At 35.3% G+C, this 21,774-nt stretch overlaps 1 protein-coding gene across 6 annotated transcripts in view; it reads right to left on the bottom strand.

The window, feature by feature from the left end:
- LOC138700391 (uncharacterized) overlaps positions 1-21,774 on the bottom strand; it is a 91,870-nt gene that overhangs the window by 18,789 nt on the left and 51,307 nt on the right. For 3 of the 6 annotated variants that reach the window (XM_069827000.1, XM_069826999.1, XM_069826995.1), the window contains exon 2: positions 1,158-1,244. In XM_069827000.1, the coding sequence (XP_069683101.1) occupies positions 1,158-1,229 (72 nt within the window). In that variant the 5' untranslated portion in view covers positions 1,230-1,244. Of the gene's footprint in view, positions 1-1,157; positions 1,245-6,124; positions 6,734-21,774 lie in introns of those variants that run through there. The other 3 variants (XM_069826997.1, XM_069826998.1, XM_069826996.1) reach the window with 3 other exon arrangements.

Consider the following 21,774-nt stretch of genomic DNA (forward strand, 5'->3'; position numbering starts at 1 on the left):
ATGCTTGTAAATGGAATTAATTTGCTTATGTATTGCATATTTTTGGATAGCTGAACTGATGAATTATTTATGCTTGTAAATGGAATTACTCTGCTTGCTATGTTGTTGCTATTGTTGTTGTTTAGTCAACTGTCCGAAGATCGGGTCTGAAACCTCACAAGTGATACCAACATGACATCACTTATGAGGCAACTAGGCAAGGAGACAATTGGGTAGAGTGGCCAGTTCCTTTCCCCTTCCATTGCATACATCGCCGACTAGCTACATATTACACTAATCAGACTTCAGATGCATACAAACAATTAGTTTTCCTGACAATGAGATGCACACCTGATCTGCACATGCATTGTCTATTTTTGCACAGCTCAACTGATCAATTGTTTAGAATTATAAATTGAATTAAACTGCTTGTAAATCGAATTAATTTGCTTGCTTTGTAGAGCCAACAGCATAGGATGCAGGAGAACTATGAACTCTGATTTGTCCAACCATGAAAATATAACTTGCAAATAATTTCTGGTTGATGCACAGACAGAAGGCGAACTGCATGTTGGTGTAAGATGCTTAAGCGAAAGGAGAAGAAATGGTCTTCAAGATTTTTTTCAAATCAGACAACCCTAAATTTTGCACAAATCAAGGGAACCATCTGAACTGAAATTGTTTATAAGATCAATTTTCGTCGTCAGTAACAGTGTTATCGGTTGAGTCCAACTGGACCCCACCACACACTGCAGAGCTAACAGAGGAGTGCATCTCTTGAAAGTCTGTGAAGAGACCAAGCTACTACATTAAAAGAGACAATAATTGAAGCGTCGGCTGGAACAACGTTGTAAGTTACTAAATTTTCATTCGGTGTGTTTCCGTGTAATAATGTTGTATGTCATGTTACCTTGCTATACTCTTTCGCTTGCAACTGTCCATCAATGCAGTACGTGAAATTTGTCCACTCAAAAGTTTGTTATCCTATAAGAACAACGTTGTACGTGTACACAGTTTTGCAGCTCCTGTAAATTTTACCAAATGTAACTTATAACGTTGTTCCAGCTGATGCTTCAATTAAAGTATACATCCTAAGAGAAGAAAATGATTTATATCATTGTACAATTAGACCTTGCACATATTTATGTAATTAATTATTTACTTGTTTGCGTACTGACCGGCATCAAAGGTGAGCGACACAGGGCACTCCTTGGTGTCATGTCACACGACACATGAGTGTTATCGTCCATAGCGTGGTCTGGGTTCTGAAAGTGAAGCACATTTTATCAGTTTTAGTCTATAATGAATACTGCTATACAAAAATGATATTTTCCATTAACTGGTATAAACAAAAATTCAATTACTCATTGTTCAACCCATAAGTCGCACCATGGTCGAAATAACAGTGTGTGATCCGACTGTACAACAATGCTTTAAGACTCACTCCCCCTTCTTTATGTTCCTTGTTTGTTTTGAGTTTGAAATTTCAGAAGAAAATATATTTTTCATCCATCGGTGAGAGCTGAAATTCTGACCCTGGTAATTTCCACCATGCCCAATCCCCTGTGTTGTCAGGAAATATGACGTCATAACCTTGAAAACGACTTTCTTTTGTAGTTCGTGTATTGTGAGGAAGTGAAAATGAGTAATATGTAGCATATGTAAAATTTGTGGAAAGTTCTTTCACTTAATATTTGATAAGCGTAATGTGGTATTCGCAATAATTATTATTACCAAAAAGTGATTCCTGAGGACTACTTCACCAAGTGAGGCATAAGCTAATTCCCCGATATTCCACCTAGCAGGAGTACACTGCCTACTCTAACTTTGTGAGTGACTAATAGCAGGTGTATATGAGTGCTCACTAAGAAGTGCAAGCAGGTGGGTGTCATTTCTACTAACTTAATTATTTCGGCTACATCACCCTGCAACACACAAATCTGACATCTATGCTTCGCTAGAAAGTTCTTCAAAATTCATATCATATGATCTCACCCTTGGAAAGTTGAAAATAAGAACCTCCCACGACGAGGATCATGTGTAAGCAAGTACGTTTCATAATGGCATCTATGTATATATTTGTCACCATTAGGTATCTTTTATTATTAAGATTATCAAAAATATTCAGGCTACAGCATTTTTGAGTACAAATAACGATAAAATGAAACTTCTGTTTTCTTGTAGGATACAGAGCATGAGAAGAGAGAATATGGGATGCTGAGTATACACATAGAGTAGAAACAAGTTGAATCTGAAGTTCATGTGTCATATCTAAACCTTTCAAAATTTTATTTTTAGTGGAACGAAATCATTTTATGTTTCAGTATTTTCCTTTTAAATCAAAACTGCAGTAGGACCATAGTATCCTGATTTCTGAATATTTTCGTGTATCGATAGCCTGTAAAGACAACTTCAAACTCATACAACGAATTCGGTTACTATATGTCCCCTTCACTCAGTTTCACACATGTACATTATTATTATTATTATTATTATTATTACGAGATGTTACATATCCGAAGAAGTGTTGGGAGGACCAGTTTTAATGTTTCCTATGCAAATGTTTAGTATTTTACTTAATTTAAATTGTATTTAAAAAAATTAAAATGCGATCATTTTGATCCAGAGAGCACTCATTTGGTGCAATGACAATTCCTTTAACATGTTTCTTAATTGTTATTACACGCAACCATAGTTTAATAAAGATTGACATCATTTAGATTTATTGTGTAGCCTATACTTTATATTACTTGCTATATATTTCCATTCAATTATGGTAATAACTTAATTTTAACCCTTGTTTTTTACGTCTTCAGTAAATGGCGCTTGGTCCACTATGATTCTGAACCCTTCAAATAACTTAAATAGTGATACAGCATAATAGTGATATGTAATTATATTTCTTTCTTTAGAAAATGTAAGAATTCACGATCTCCTATGTACCATTGCCATGGAATGAATAAATGTGTTTTCTCTTCCTACTCAAAAATTTTATATTTTGCACATAGGAGTTATTGCAGAAACAACAACACTATAATCTGAGATGGTGGTGGAAATGTATTGTATTGTTATTTTAAAAGTCTTGAGTAGCCTATCCTTAAATATCAGTCCTATCAAAATTTTGCCTAGAATAAAACTTATCGGAAATCATTTTTAAGAAACTTTTGTTATGTAACATTTTTCACAAAAAGCAATAATAAGCGAGATAATTAGATTTATTTAATTCAGGCCCCTTTAAATAAAGTATTTGAATGCCACATAGCCTAAAATCTAAGTTACAACGAACTTAATTTATATTTCAATTTTCATCGAAATCCGTTCAGCCATTATCATGTGAAAAAGTAATAAACATCCAGACAGACAGACAGACAGATATACAAACAAAAATTTCCAAAAAGTGATTATCGGTTTCAGGATGAATAATTCTACATGTTAACACCAATTATTTTTGCAAAAGCGAAAATAACCACAAAAATTTCGGTTACAGATTTATTATTAGTATAGATTATATTATATTAGGCCTATATTATATTATATAAAAAGTGTGTTGATGACGGATGTACTCCGACAAGTAAGTTTTTAATTTGTTGTGGAGGACTTGAATCTCAGAAGGAACAACTTTTACAACAGTGCAACATAATCTGTTTGGCTCATTATCCAATTTTTTTGCATTGCATTTATTGCATATGTATTTTATGTATTTTAATACGATTCAATTGAGCGTAGTTAAAATTTGGATTATAAAATAATGGAATGCTAAGCATACTCAATCAATACACTCTCGTTGTTCGTTAATTCTCTGAGATGAAAATGAATGTATACATAAACATTATTTTGAGAAATACAGGAAACGAACATACAGAATAGCTTAAGTTTTTTGTGCATAAGTAGCTATTTTAATCTTACCTGTCCTCAATTCACTCAGAAGTTACTGTAATAACATTATAGCATTATGTCCATCTAGAGAAACTACACTTTCCAATGGTGTAATAATAATTAATTATACAAATCGGTTAATTTAGCTTTCGATATTACTTCATACAAACACAGAAACATTCTCTGTAGGCTATGTTTAATAGCTTTCGATTGTTGTTGTCCAAGGCCCCTTATAGATGAAGTCATTTGTTTCCATTTCATTACAGGCCAATAGGTGGCATCGTTATTTTAATTTTAAAATTCATTTATCTCATTAAATATCAGTCCTATCAAAATTTTGCTTATGATAAAACTTATCGGAAATAATTTTTAAAGAAACTTTTGTTATGTAAGATTTTTAACGAAAATCCATAATAAGAGAGATATTTCGATTTATTTAATTCAAGCCCCCTTATAACCCACTTTTTACAACAACAAATTCCATGGCAGAAATCTACGGCTGACCATTAGGATCCAGAATTTGAATGTCATATAGCCTAAAATCTAAGGTACAACGAACTTAATTTATATTCCAATTTTCATACAAATCGGTTCAGCCATTATCGTGTGAAAAGGTAACAAACATCCAGACAGACAGACAGACAGACATACAAACAAAGATTTAAAAAAAGTGATTTTCGGTTTCAGGATGATTAATTATACATGTTAGGACCAATTATTTTTGGAAAATTACCAGAAAAATTTCGGCTACATAGCCTATTTATCATTAGTATAGATTTAGTAATAAGGTATTATTTATAATGCAAAGTTTCTTAATTTAAATAATGAAAGGTAACTAAACAAGTTAGAGTAGTTTAACAATTTCATCTTGTTGCGAGTTTTCCTATAAGCAAGTTACAATATGATAAAGTCAGAGTAGACTAAGGCAATACTTATCATTGAAATAAATAAATAAATATATATATATAAAATAATTAAATTGAATTTCGAACGTCCAAGGGAAAGTATTTGTGTAAAAAACTGTAATGAATAACAAATAAGTTTTGGAAAGCCAGTGGTATATGTATTATTGAAATAAAAAAAAATAATTTTAATAAGTTGGCTAAGCTATATTAGAATAACAATCGATCATATATTACATTATTTCGAGATAAGAATATGAATCGATATTATTAAATTGGCTAGCGGTACCTATTTGTTGGAGATATTTGCTCTTCTTAGAGAAGACACTCCAATAATTGGTGTGCTAAAATAAACATTGTAGTCCACACCTGTGGAGTAACGGTCAGCGCGTCTGGCTGCGAAACCAGGTGGCCCGGGTTCGAATCCCGGTCGGGGCAAGTTACCTGGTTGAGGTTTTTCCCGGGGTTTTTCCTCAACCCAATACGAGCAAATGCTGGGTAACTTTCGGTGTTGGACCCCAGACTCATTTCACCGGCATTATCACCTTCATATCATTCAGATGCTAAATAACCTAGATGTTCATACAGCGTCGTAAAATAACCCAATAAAATAAAATAAACATTGTATATGAGATTAAACTTCATTTTAAAACACAAAATTGAGTACAAATGCCACACTCGTAACACGGAATGGCCCTCATGTATGAATGCCTTTTTCCAGAACTTCTAATTTGTTAAGCGAGTGCAAGAGATTGGTGGGTTTGGTATATTAAGAAAACAGACCAGTACAATTTGGTACAATTTTCTGCGAGATTTGGTATATTTTATTTTTGGTCAGGAGCAATACTGTGTGCGTCTGTATCCACAGCACTGATACCACCCTTACAATAAAAGTTGCAGAATTTGTACTTACGTAGCTCAAATTCATTGCTCAAAATGTCCCCCATTCAACTCACAATACACTGTTCACATATTTTTATGACATTCTTGTTCACTTTTCCATCCATGACTTGGTTCAGATGCCACAGATCTGGAAAGCCTGGATTTTAGCTTATAATGTGCACCAGCTCCACAACACATTCATTTCTTATTATAATTGCCTTGTATCAAATCTTATGTAAATATTGTATAGTGTAATTAGAAATTGATTAAGATCTAGAAATGAACTTGATTTGTAAAAATGTTTTGGTGAATAAACTACTACTGCGACTATAATAGGCCTAGTACTAGGTGATACTTTACCCATACCGGTACTTCGGATCCCTTAATGAATGGATTTTTATATGATCTAGACCTAGGCCTATATGTGAGTTTGAATTCAAGTCCCGACATGCGGCATTTTGCCTTTGTGTAAGAACAGATCATACCTGTGTTTCAACGTTCACTGGTGTAGTTTCGGATCTTCCAGTATTATAACTTCCCACTCATTCTTCAGAAGATTATGTACGAATTTGGTAGTGACCACTGCGAATCCTATCATGTCTGGTAAACAACAGAAAACATTGAGATGCGAAAACTGTAATAGGCCTGCTGTATACTAAAACAACAAATACAAAATAGAAACAACCGAGTAGAAAAAATCCAGAGCTAATAGTTTTACAAAACGTTCTGTAATGTTAGTGTTTTTTTTTTCTGGTGGAACGCCTCAACATATTTTCTCTTTCAACTCTACTTGGGCCTTAAAAGTCTCAAAGTTGGACGAAAAGGAAGTTATAAACGACAAAATCCCCGTGTACTGAACACTAATCATCTCCTCGTCCGCTATAATATAATTCTACTCAAGAGTTCCATCACCTTTTCCTAAGAAAACCACTGGTTATAACTACAAATATTGAAACGTGACACAATGTAGTAGTAACAATAGTAGAATATCCACATAACCAATGCAATAAAAATTGATAATTGTAATATCTAAGATAGAGTTAATACACAACAGACCGATTCCAATTTTAAACAGTACCGGTCTACGAAGATAACTTTACAAAATAGATTGCATACAGAGAATCAAGGCTGCCGTGACATTCCAATATTATACAGTCCTAGATCGTGACAAGAGCTGCCAAACTAATTTGCCTCATGTATTAAATACAGTATACTGTAGCAAATTTAATTAACCTTCCGGTAAAATCCAAGAATCATTCCCTGTTTTTCCAGACTAATAGGAGGTCGATGACGCGATATATTATGACGTCACGCACGATGGCAATTACTTGAAAATATGAATTTAATCGAGGGCTGCCCCCCCGCCATCAGGACACTCTCTTTTCTTTCTCCCACCCTTTTTTAAATGCAATGTTTTATTTAACGACGCTCGCAACTGCCGAGGTTATATCAGCGTCGCCGGTGTACCGGAATTTTGTCCCGCAGGAGATCTTTTACAGGCCAGTAAATCACCGACATGAGTCTGTCGCATTTAAGCCAGCGCTATATTGTAGGGCCGCGGTAAGTAGAGACTTCTGAGAGCGGGGAAGTGGGGAAAAGAGATGACAACCTCGTCACCTCTGTGTGCATTCTGCGGACCTCAGATAACACTGACTATCACCAGTACGAAAACATTACCTCCTCACAGTTTGTATTTAGCAATGGAGCAACTAAGATCAACTCGACGGCGTGGCCAAGTAATACATAGAAGAGAGAGGAAGATTATAAAGAATATAATAGAATGTTGCGACGAAGAGGCTCGAAACAAGAGGCTAATCGCTCCCCTAAGGCAGGCCACGTCCAGAGCTGCTAAATACGCCGGCGTTAGTAATGCAAATATCATGAGAATCCGGAAAATGGCTAGCGAGCGTCCAGATGACATTGAAACAACTCCTGGTAAAAAGAGCTAAGACTTTATTTCTACTGTCATTACAGGTGATTGCTGTTTCATCAATAATTCGCATTATTTAAAAATAAATTTTAAGTCAATTATTTATTTTTTCCTCTAAGGAAATTTCACACTGATAGTACGCCTAATTACTTGTAATTCAGAAATTTCAAAGTTGATTTACAAGCTATTTTTCATTGAAATAATTTGGTAAATTAGCTATATACTGAACACTGTAGATGGTTTTAAAAACAAATAACACCTGTCAAATTATCTGCAAAAGTGAACCATCCAACTGTAGATTTATATTTGAAGACTTCGAATAAATAATGAACTAAGTTATCATCATCATCATCATCATCATCATCATCATCATCATCATCATCATCATCATCATCATCATCAACAACAACGTCGCCCTCGTTAGCGCAGTTGGTATAGCGCTGGCCTTCTATGCTCGAGGTTGCGGGTTAGATCGCGGCCGAGGTGGATGGCATTTAAGTGTGTTTAAATGTGACAGGCTCATGTCAGTAGATTTACTGGCATGTAAAAGAACTCCTGCGGGACAAAAATTCCGGCACACCGGCGACGCTGATATAGCCTCTGCAGTTGCGAGCGTCGTTAAATAAAACAAATTAAATCAACAACAACATATAGCGCTGGCCTTCTATGCTCGAGATTGCGAGTTCGATCCCGGCCGAGGTCGATGGCATTTAAGTGTGTTTAAATGCGACAGGCTCATGTCAGTAGATTTACTGGCATGTAAAAGAACTCCTGCTGGACAAAAGTCCGGCACACCGGCGACGCTGATATAGCCTGTGCAGTTGCGAGCGTCGTTAAATAAACTATAAATTAAATCAACAACAACATATAGCGCTGGCCTTCTATGCTCGAGGTTGCGGGTTCGATTCCGGCCGAGTCGATGGCATTTAAGTGTGTTTAAATGCGACAGGCTCATGTCAGTAGATTTACTGGCATGTAAAAGAACTCCTGCGGGACAAAATTCCGGCACTCCGGCGACACTGATATAACCTCTACAGTTGAGAGCGTCGTTAAATAAACCGTAATTATATCAACAACATTGGTACCACAGCCTATTCCAGACCTTGACCGCCCCTACAGTGCTCCAACATTTGTTTCTATCTTTCGCATTCCTTTTCCAGCCATGTACTTTCAGTAAGAAAGTGCCATTTTAAAATATTCAAGGTGGCCAGTCTATGTATATATTTGTATTTTACTTACTTATTATCCTTCGAAGAGTTGGAAAAATTGAAATATCTTGGAGCAACAGTAACAAATATAAATGATACTCGGGAGGAAATTAAACGCAGAATAAATATGGGAAATGCCTGTTATTATTCGGTTGAGAAGCTTTTGTCATCTAGTCTGCTATCAAAAAGTCTGAAAGTTAGAATTTATAAAACGTTATATTACCGGTTGTTCTATGTGGTTGTGAAACTTGGACTCTCACTTTGAGAGAGGAACAGAGATTAAGGGTGTTTGAGAATAAGGTTCTTAGGAAAATATTTGGGGCTAAGAGGGATGAAGTTACAGGAGAATGGAGAAAGTTACACAACGCAGAACTGCACGCATTGTATTCTTCACCTGACATAATTAGGAACATTAAATCCAAACGTTTGAGATGGGCAGGGCATGTAGCACGTATGTATGGGCGAATCCATAAATGCATATAGAGTGTTAGTTAGGATGCCGGCGGAAAAAAGACCTTTGGGGAGGTCGAGACGTAGATGGGAAGATAATATTAAAATGGATTTGAGGGAGGTGGGATATGATGGTAGAGACTGGATTAATCTTGCTCAGGATAGGGATCAATGGCGGGCTTATGTGAGGGCGACAATGAACCTCCAGGTTCCTTAAAAGCCAGTAAGTAAGTAAATATTGCTTAATGTTTAATAACGTCATAAGGAATTTGTGCAGTACACACTAGTTTCAGTAATGAGCTTATGAGCATAAATAAAAGTTTGCCACTATAGCCATAGAGAGTTGTCTTGTTATCATTTGCGGAAATTCACTTCATCTGTAGAGCGAATGTTTTTTGTACGGTAGTGCTATTGTAGAACGCTGTCAAGGCGGCTCTGTTATCGCGATTATGTCATACATATGTGATCAGGGGTCATTCTCAGACTAGGGAGCTCAGCTCGCTACTTACCGCGGCCCTACAATACCAACTGCGCCACCCAGGCGGACTCTCCCATCCTACTGTACTCCCTTTCTCATATATTTTTCTCTGTTTCTCTTTTTCTCTCTCTACCTACTTTATTCTATTAAATACGTAATTTATATTAAATTGGAATACATGACTTACTTTCGAGTCTACACCGAAATTCGATCCCAGGACCTTTTACTTAATGAACCATGTCATAGACATTGACCCTACGAATTCGTTGATGAAGAAACTCTTAACAATAATTATAGGTACCTAATTAAAGCACAATTAATATCAAATACGTACTTCGAAAGGTTTTAAACATAGACTAGGACTATTTTATTAATATACCGGTACGTAATAGAACTGAAATCATTAGGGCCTATTCACTGACAACTCGTGATATTTTTTTGTATGTAAGATATAAAATTGACGACTGATAACCAAGACAGAAACCAATAATAATAATAATAATAATAATAATAATAATAATAATAATAATAATAATAATAATAATAATAATAGAGCATGCAAATTCAATACTAGTATGGCTATGTTAGTCTTTGACTCACCATTCTGGAACTGGCAATTTATTAGTGGTGAAGTTCGATTCTTCTTCCCTTTTTAGTTGCGAAGATGGCTCCTAAGCCATTGTACTGCCCGATATTTACCGATGTTCCGTCGTATGTTTGCGCAATTAATTTCTTGCTACAGTTAAATTCTTCTAAATGATCAAATACAACTTCAGACATTTTCGGCTGTCCTGTCATCTGAAAGTCCTGTTAATTCTTGTATTTATTATACCATATTTTATTAATTTTTATGTAATTTTGTTTTTTATTCATTTTATTTTTTATATTACATCATTTAAAATTATTTATTATTTCGTTTATTCTATTATTTTAAAATTCCCAATGAAGTACATTTAAGGAGGCTGTAAGGGTACTTGAAAATTCTTATTGTAGTCTCTGACAGGGTCTCCAGCACCCAGAAAGAAGGGTCGTAATAATAGGATACGCGGTCATATCCTCATACGCGGTTGAACTCAAGCCATACCCTGCCCTCCGTATCCTCACCCGTCCGCTAACTTCACTGCAATAAGTACTGTTTGCTGTAAGATATTTGGATGATTCCTCGGGTTACCATGAGAAGAAATTCTATAGGAGGACATGGAATCTAAAATAAGAGGACATTGCTGAAAAAAGGAGAACTTTTTAAAAATTAATATGAACAAAATTAAAGATAAAGACAATAACTGATCTTAGTTCTCTCACTAGCTGCTGGATCAGTATTACATCTGTACCCTACTTATCAGTGGAGCCCACTTTATGCACAAGAGCCTGAAGAGACAAACTTATATCTTGTAACAAGTAACTATGGAACTGTTCACAGGACATGTCCTTGAAATTATACTCCACCATGATGATACCTCTGACTGTCTCCGTTAGCATGCGATTTCGTTCTTTTGTCCATTGAGCAGATATTAGGGAAAATACTCTCTCAGCACTTCCATTGTGACTTGGGATAAATAAATAGAATTGACATATTTTTAAGAGTTCTGAGAAAGTTTCAGTGCTCGCAGAACTATTGGAATCGAGAATTTGCACCATTATTTATCTAAACTTAAATCTTTGTCAAAATTCACTTGATTGGCATATCTTTATACACTGCAGAATAAAATTGATAAAATAGCTTAGAGTCATTAATAGTGACATTTTTAGAGTGTAAGAATTCAATGCATGTCAATAGGTCATCATATTTTATGCTTTTTTATGTGCTCCAGCTTCAACCATTGAAAGCAGCTAAATTCTTTTATAGTTTTTCACCATTTGTTTAGATATTCTATGCATAACATCGCACATTATTCAATATTCATACTAATTTTAGTTGAAATGCGAAATGCCGAATACAGCAGTTCAATTTTTTTAAATGCCTGCCAGACAGGATAAAATGATTAAAAAGGAGGTAGTAGGGTTTAAAAAGGGCGCGTCGGCTACTATGGCTATTTGCGCCCTTATCTAAAATTCTTAATAAAACAAAGACATAAATAATATAATAATCAGAGTGCAAAAAGAACTAAAAAGCGTTGTCACGGTAAAACGAGGTACACAAATGCAGCATACACAAGGTGATTTGTACAGAATCATAAAAGTGAGCAGTTCTACGACCCTAGGTAGTATTCAAAACGAACAAATCTATACTAATAATAAATCTGTAGCCGAAATTTTTTTGGTAATTTTCGGTTTTCCAAAAATAACTGCTACTAACATATATAATTAACCACCCTGAAACCGAAAATCGCTTTTTTGAAATTTTTGTTTGTATGTCTGTCTGTCTGTCTGTCTGTCTGTCTGTCTGTATGTTTGTTACCTTTTCACGCGATAATGGCTGAACGGATTTCGATGAAAATTGGAATATAAATTAAGTTCGCTGTAACTTAGATTTTAGGCTATATGGCATTCAAAATACATTATTTAAAAGGGGGGTTATAAGGGGGCCTGAATTAAATAAATCGAAATATCTCGCTTATTATTGATTTTTATGAAAAATGTTACATAACAAATATTTCTTTAAAAATCATTTCCGATAAGTTTTAGTATTTGAAAAATTTTGATAGGACTGATATTTAATGAGATAAATGAATTTTAAAATTAAAATAACTGCCATCTAAGGCCGTGTAATGAAATAAACAAATGACTTCGTCTATAAGGGGCCTTGGTCAACAACAATTGAAAGCTATGGATCATAACCTACAGAAAATGTTTCTGTGTTCGTATGAAGCAATATCGGAAGCTAAATTAACCGATTTGTATAATTAATTATTATTTCACCATTGGAAAGTGTAGTTTCTCTGGATGGACATAATGCTATAATGTTATTACAGTAACTTCTGAATGAATTGAGGACAGGTAAGATTAAAATAGCTTCTTATGCACAGAAAGCTTGATAGGCTATTCTGTGTATTCGTTTCCTGTATTTCTTAAAATAATGTTTATCTCAGAGAATTAACGAACAACGAGAGTGTATTGATTTAGTATACAGTAATAATACGTTAGCTTAGCATTTCATTATTTTATAATCGAAATTTTAACTATGCTCAATTGAATCGAGCTAAAATACATAAAATACATATGCATTAAATGCAATGCAAAAAATTTGGGTAATGAGCCAAGCAGATTATGTTGCCCTGTTGTAAAATAAAATTTGTTCCTCCTGAGATTCAAGAGCCCCCATAACAAATTGAAAACTTACTTATCAACACACTTTTTATATAATATAATATAATATAATATAATATAATATAATATAATATAATATAATATAATATAATATAATATAATATGATATAATATAATATAATATAATATAATTTAAGTTATTTAAGTTATTTGAAGGGTTCAGAACCACAGTGGGCCAAGCGCCATTTATTGAATACGTAGAAAACACGAGTTAAAATTAAGTTATTACCATAATTCAATGGAAACATATAACAAGTAAAATAAACTATACACATTAAATGTAAATGATGTCAATGTTCATTGAACTATGGATGCATGTAATAAAAATTAAGAAACATGTTAAAGGAATTGTCACTGCACCAAATGAGTGCTCTGTGGACCAAAATGATTCCATTTTAATTATTTAAATATAATTTAAATTAAGTAACATATTAAACGATTTATCCTTCTATCAAACACGAATATTCCCTGGATCAAATGTTCTATTTTAATTATGTAATTACTTTATATTTATTTCTAACGGGTGCAGCGGAGCGCACGGGTACGGCTAGTATAATATAATATAATATAATATAATATAATATAATATAATATAATATAATATAATATAATATAATATAATATAATATAATATAATATAATATAATTTAAGTTATTTGAAGGGTTCAGTACCATAGTGGGCCAAGCGCCATTTACTGAATACGTAGAAAACAAGGGTTAAAATTAAGTTATTACCATAATTCAATGGAAACCTATAACAAGCAAAATAAAATATACACATTTAATCTAAATGATGTCGATCTCCATTAAACTATGGTTGCATGTAATAAAAATTAAGAAACATGTTTAAGGAATTGTCATTGCACCAAATGAGTGTCTCTGGACCAAAATGATCGCATTTTAATTATTAGGATGCAATTTAAATTAAGTAACATATTAATGATTTATCCTTCTATCAAACACGAATGTTCCCTGGATCAAATGTTCTATTTTAATTATGTAATTACTTTATATTTATTTCTAACGGGTGCAGCGGAGCGCACGGGTACGGCTAGTAAAATAATAAAATTAAGGCTACCAGAGATAAATTGTGTATCACGTTTCAAAAACTATAAAATTTTATAAAATATTCGGATGTATAAAGTCCGAAATGTCAACAATGTAAAATCAAATATAAAACAAGAGATGTAACCTCCGGATGTAAAGGATCCGGAGGATATTTACAACGGGTCAAAACTAAATCAGCTTATCCAGTCCTGTATTCGATAAAAATCTCAGAACTGCATTTGTACAATTAAAATCATTTCGAAGAGCGTCACGTAATGTCGGCCGAATTCAATAATGCCGGCGCACACGGTCATATTTTCTGCAAATGCATTAAAAAATGTTCCACCGTAAGTGGAACACGGCACATATCACACTCCGGCTGAGGCTCGCAACGTAGGAGATGGCCATGTGTCAAATGACAGAGGCCAATCCTCAACCGGGTGAGTAAAACCTCCTCGAGTCGTGACGCTCTTGTGGACGAATCCCAAACTCGGACAGTATTCTTTATTCTTCGTAATTTGTTTCCCTCTTGTGCAGGCCATTCTCCTTCCCATTTCCACCATATTGTATAGTTCAGGTAATTTTGAATATCTTGCCACCTCTCGCGCCAATACATCTCAGACCCATTCACAGCACCGTCCCTTGCTGCAGCATCCGCTGCCTCATTACCAGGTATGCCAACATGACCCGGAATCCACACTACTCCAATCTCATAATCAGAGTTAAGGAGAGTGTGGAACAGCTCCTGAGTTCTCAACACAAGCGGATCATCACAATTAAAAGACTGCAAGGCCTGAATGGCGCTTAAAGAGTCGGAACAGATAAGGAATCTGCCCCGAAGTTGCCTAATTAAAAACAATACAGGTTTTGTAAAAAAAAAGCATAGAGTTCGCGGTAAAAACACTAGCATATTGGTTCAGTCTGTATTTAAAAATCTTTCCATTTGTAACGAAGGAACAAGCAAGACAATCATTTAAACGGGATCCATCAGTAATAATTAAGGAATAATTTGGATATCGGGATAAAAGTTCACTAAAACGAAGTCTATAAACAAAAGCTGGTGTATAAGTCTTAGAACATCGGCTCAGACTTACATCAAACATGGGACGTCGCATAATCCACGGTGGAGTGGTGGTGTACTCCAGTGTGCGAACTGACGGTAAATGGACGTCGAGCTCAGAGAGCAGGTCTCGAAACCGCACACCTACTGGACGAAGTCTCCGTGGATTTTCACTGCATCGGCCGTAAAGGGACGAATTGTGAACGAAGTCGTAAGAATTGTGCTCAGGCTGCGAGCGGAGCTTAACAGAACCAACTACGAATGGAATCCTTTAAGAATGCACTTCCGGACAGTAGTCTGGTACAGACGTACACAATGCTGTTGTGGATGTGAATGTCAAGTAGCTCCAGTTAATGGGAGGTGGAGAAATTGCCGGACATTTCGAAATTGAATGCATATGCCTTACAGTTTACGTACGTAAATGTACGTAAAGATTCACGTAGAAAAGCTAATTGTATCTTTTATCACTGTTTATGTATTATGTTTACAAAAATTGGATTTCAAGTGTAAGCTAAGTTCTCAGTTTTACGTGTATGCGAGGTTTATTGTGAATAACTAAGTTTATTCCTTTCCAACTTTGTTACGCATGAGTGAATTTCTATATAAACTTAGTGTGAGTTCTACACAGATCCTCTTACTTTTAACAATTAGCACATCTCAGCTGTGATGACAGACGTCAAGGTTTATCACAGTCCTTGTCGGATTAGATTAGATAACATCCCAGAGTAACATGTAGTGTTCTGGGGTAAGTTATTTCTTGTCTTCGCACTTTTCATTCCAATTCATTTAAATGTTTCAAATGCTTAACGTAATAAGCAAGTCTTCATCTTATCGTTTTCATAATTATAATCATCCCCGTCTTCATAAGTGTTTATCATTCTTATCTGGTCTTAAATGCTTAGTCCCTTGCACATTTGTTAGCTCATAAGGGTAGAATGTGCTTTTGGGAACCTTAATTCAAAACGAAATATAATAATACGTCATTACAACACTCGAAGGCTTGCCTGTTAGCCTACTTTATGCATCATATTCCTCCAAACTCCAAGTAGCTTAAGTAACTCAGTGCCCAGTTGTGAGACCGTACACTAGAAGTCGAGAGTTCGCAATATTTTAATTCGCAGGTGTATTCCCCTTATTTTTGCTTCCTATTAATATTACTGTATGTTCGTGATTTTCGTGTGAATACAATAATATAGGGAGGGAAGCATTGCTTCTTTCCTTAACGTTACGCATTTCTGTGAACGTTATGTGACAAAATATTCCACATATGACAAATCATTGGACTTTTCTGCAGGAAGATTGTATAAATTTTAATAACACAAATAAAGCGAAAGATGTCGCTATCGAATACAATGTTCATTAATTTTTCCTAAGAGATAACGTAATTTTGAATGTAAAGACCAGAGACAGCATCTGTTTGAGGTAGGCACTGTGTATGTTAATGGGACAGCTAGCCCATATCTGTGTAGGGCGAATGCCACTTGATAATTTGAAGTCCAAACGCGGAACTTCAAAACGAGAATTAAATTACATTTTGTTCTTATGAAATTAAAGATATGAAATTATGATGTACACTAACTGACCGGCTTAGAAACGTCTTCATAGCAGCCGTAACGAAATTTTGCATCATACTATTTTTGTATGATTCCACTCACTGTTTTCCCTTACTTAACCCGGCTCTGCCGTTCCCCGTTTCTAATTCAGATAATGATACAGCTCACTAGACTTATAAAAACACGAATTTAACAACAAACAAAATTTTGGGTGTCCGCGGTTTTCACCCCCGCATACAAGTAATCTGTATTAAAAACTCCGGACGTTACTACGGTTAAATATTCTATACAAATTCCCAGATGATTAATGTAACAAGACTTGAACAATATACTCGTAATCGATTTTCATACCTTGAAGAAGTTCAAGAGAAGGACACTGATATGTATAAAGAAAACCGGCATGTGGCATACTTCAGTCACATACTATACTATAGCTTACTTTTCATTTAACTTACTGAACATTAGAATACTTTTGATTTGTTTAATTCTTTGTCGCGTATTATATACTTGACATAGCCATTATTGGAATTTTAAAGTATGAAATTCTCACATACATTAGGCCTACAGGCTCATTCACAATGAAAATTAAACATAACGTAAGCGTTAACTTAAGAATGTAAAAGTTACGGTAAAATCACATCATTCATGATGGGGACATAAACATAACCGCAAAGATTGGTAACCATGGAAACATAACAACGACGCCATTTCCTCATATTCTGTCGTATACTTCAGCGCTCCACGCTTGTGTTCTGTTTGCAAATCACGTAAGCATAAACATGAAAGTTTGGAGTTTTCAAACTTTCATGTTAACGTCTAACGGCAATGTTAATGTCAGTGTTTATGTGAATCAATGTGAATGATCCCATTTGGTAGCCTGGCCGCAAACTTCTATGTTTATGTTACCATTATGTTTAATTTTCATTGTGAATGGGCCTTGCTATACTTACTTTAGGCCTACTTCGAAACTATTTATGAAATGTGACATCAATTTGGCTCCTGTTAGTTTTGTAGTCATGGAAGGTGAATTAATACAGACTACATGGAGTTCACAAGCTATTAAGCATAGATTTGTGTGCGTAGAAAATTTTTAAATGTTGCATACTGTTCCCGAAGCCCTAACACAAGTTGCTGGTTATTCGGATATAACGTATGTAGGCCTACAAAGAAGAGTTGTGCATGGAAAAGAGAAAGAAGAAGAAGAAGACGACGAAGAGCTACTGCAGCTCGGTATTCGCCTCAGAACTGGAAGTCCTATATAATGACGCAATAACATGGTGGAGTGGCATAATTTCTCGCTAATGGTAGGGAACGCCAGCCCTCTTTATACTCTGTAAGCTTACTGAAAGAAATACGAAAAGAACATGAAGACCATGTATGAATTGGCCGAGGAAGAAGAAGAATTAAACAAAAGCAAAAATCTGTATATGAAAGAGTAAATAGGAGACTCCATCAGTGTTGCCAACTCAGAATTCCATTTCCCGCTGCACAAGCTTAAAAAACCGCTAAACTGTAGTTAAAAACTCTAGATTTTTCTTAATAATCACTTCCAAATTCGTACGTATGGAGTTTTACGCGGCATCGTTAAATTATATATATATATATATATATATATATATATATATATATATGGGTCAGTAGATCAAAAATATATTGGACACTTCGGAAATAATCAAATCACAGTCGCTTCGAAATCTGATTTCACACTGAGCTGGAGACGTGCCTGGCAACAATGAGTTTGGTTTTACGTTTGAAGTATATCTGTGTTACATAAACTATAATGCGCAATGAAAAATTAAATAATAATTCAGTTCATTATCTACCGGTATTCTCTTTATGATTACATACATCAATTCATTTACAAAAACAATGCCTACATAACGAATGCGGCATACCTTATTTGGATGAGGCAGGAAATGGACGTGGTTGCACCAAATCGAGTTAACAGAAAACGTTGATATTTTACACTCGCACACTGAGAAAGTGTGATAATACCAAACTAAACTCTGGTTTATGATTAATTAACATTGTTGTCCGCAAGTACATATAACATCTTTACAGAAAAAAAAAACTTAAAATATCATCTCCGTCTGCCAGAATCATAAAAAAACGCCAAGTAAATAGCTAGCCGCTGACGGTAAAATTCTGTAGCTGACCATAGTCCTGAAAACACCAGATTTAGCTACAAAACCGCTGACTTGGCAACACTGGACTCCATTCCATTGTTCAGAGGACCAACAATACAAAGAAGGTGAACTTTTAGTGTAACTGAGAACACACGGATATAATTTCACTCTATAAATTACGATATTGTCCTGGAAAACATTGAGAATATGTAACGTATATACTGTAGATAATATACATAATACAAAAAATAACGTAGGCCTATGTCGGGAAGTACCTAGTTAAAATGACGGTCTGACAAAATAGCCGTGTCATACATTGCATGTAGGTCATATTCAATAAAAGAGGTAAATTGAGCCATATGTGTATTGAAATGTGTATTTTGTAAGATTTCTTTATATCAGACAGAAGTATAAAAAATAATAGTACGTCAAATGACTATTGGGCGAATTGCAATGTGCAGCTTGTCCTGGCACGAAAAATCTTTTACCGGTACAACAACGGAAACGAGAGACGCACAAGACCTACAGTTCAGATCAATCGTACATTTTTACTATGAAAAGTGTTTCAATTAGTCCCGTCGCTCTAATTTCCGGCAGCCAATCGCGTTGCAGGTCGGCTACATTTAAACGTGTGCGTCTTGTGATTCGCTTATGAAGACGTTATTCATTTCTTAAGGCTGGATAAATACTTAATATAATCGCCCGCCATTTTGGCTCTTTCGTTGGCGTTCGCAGAAAGCACACGAAGACGTTATTTGCCGCTCAATTATTGCTGAATTACAGTGCGTTTGATTTATTATCATAGGAGATACGACATGATAATGTTTAACGGTGTGGCAATTAGATTCCTCGTCTGGTAGCTCGGGAACGAAAGAACAAAAATGGCGAACGATACTACCTACCTAGACTTTATAGAGCCTTCACTTCCTAAGACGTAAGCAAAGAGGCGGAGTCACGCCGGAAATAACAGCGTCGCGACTATAATACCATTATTTAATTTGTTATTTACTACACAGTCTTTCTGATACAAGCAGGGACAGACAAAACTCCAACATTTTCAGCCTCCAGCCCCCGTTTTGAGGAGCCACCACTAATAGCCGCAATAATAAATGCTTCCCGTTAAGGTAAACACACATTATTTTATGAATAGGATATAATAAATAATATTACAATACATCGCGTCCCGCTTCGAGGGATCGAGAAATAAATGCTCACCATTTAAAATCAGATAAAGATATCGTTGTGAACACAAAATGCAAAAACTGTCCAAGTTTATGCAACAATGGTTTAAAAAGGCTACACGTTCCTGCGCATGCGCACCAGTGTTTAACGCGGAAACGAGCTGTACCACTCAGTACAGGAACAGAACATTCGTCATCGGACCATTCTTCTTCATCGAGGCGACAGTCACAGGGAATGTGTGTCTGGACATGTGCAGAACTTTTGTTGTTGACCAACTCCCCCATCGCTATGACGCAGTCAGTGTTGCCAACACATAAATTGTATCCCCGTCAGTATAACACCCGGAAATCCGTCAGAATCCGTCGAAATTAAAAAAAATAAGACCCAATATATAAAGCAAATTTTAACACAACTTGCTTACCAATCCTGATTAAAATAATAATTCGTCAACATCTAAATTTTAACACAACTTATTTACCAATCCTGATTAAAATAATAATAATAATAATAATAATAATAATAATAATAATAATAATAATAATAATAATAATAATAATTCGTCAACATCTTGATTACGAGGAAATCTGAAACAGGGGATTCTTAAACATGGTACGAAACAGGCAGGGCTGTTCAAATAAAAAGTAAAATCTCCAAAAAATTAAACAATTAAAAATACAGCAGTTAAAAATGTCAAAATACGAAGTGGATGTCCCCTGGTAGAGGGGAAGAGAAGGCCTGATGGCCTTATCTCTACCAGGTTAAATAAATAAATAAATAAATAAATAAATAAATAAATAAATAAATAAATAAATAAATAAATAAATAAATAAATAAATAAATAAATAGATAAATAAATAAATCGTAATTTCCACCAGAAAACCCGTCACCCGTCAAAAAGCAATTTTTCCCGTCCGCTACGTTGAAATTCCGTCAGTTTTGACGGAATTCCCGTCCAGTTGGCAACACTGGACGCAGTGCGTGACTTCTTGGAAGCAAACTTTCCCGATAGATTGATCGGAAGATGAGTTCCCTTTGGCTGCCTAAGTGGCTACTTAGGTCACCCGACCTGACCTCCCTTTGACTTTTTTCTGGGGCTCTGTGAAGGCTGTTTGTGCCAAGGTGATAGAGTTGACACTTTGGAGGAACTAGGCAACGCATCACAAATGCAGCTGCGCCAGTCACCCCACACAACACTTGGCGGAGGCTGAGTACTGTTAGATGTCTGCAGAGCAACTCACGGCGCACGCATCGCGTTGCACTGAGCATTCTCCGAAACTCTGTGGGTTTTTACATCAAGTTATGTTATGAACCATTATGCATACTTGAAATTATCACATATTTCTCTAAGCGGAACACGGTGTACAGTAAACACATTACACACTCGAACTTCTTCTTACAACAACTTTTCTTAACATTGTAACATTGTAATAGTCTCGCGACATAAAAGAAATTCAAGTCTTGGAATTAAAAAAAAAACTTAGGAGCCACATACTAATTTTTCGTCGCCATGGCGACCCAGCACCAGAAATAATCAACCCGTGAGTACAAGTATACACTGTATATCTTCATCATCACAAAGAGCTGCATATCCTCGTGGAGATTTGAGTACAGACTTAGTAGAATTTTGTTAATTTCTTTATGCTCGACCATGCCGAAATGTAGTAATTATACACCTTGTAGCAGCTCTTTACTGGACCTCATTAAAGTACACCTATTCATTAAAGTTCAGGTGTTCCACCAAGCAGGAAATACCATTGTAGCAATATGAAAGCGCAAGTATCGATTATTCTCGGATATGCAATCGAAAGACAACTCACTCGAAAAAAAACATCAC

The sequence above is a fragment of the Periplaneta americana genome, chromosome 5 (genome assembly GCF_040183065.1).
Source record: "Periplaneta americana isolate PAMFEO1 chromosome 5, P.americana_PAMFEO1_priV1, whole genome shotgun sequence".
Taxonomy (NCBI): domain Eukaryota; kingdom Metazoa; phylum Arthropoda; class Insecta; order Blattodea; family Blattidae; genus Periplaneta; species Periplaneta americana.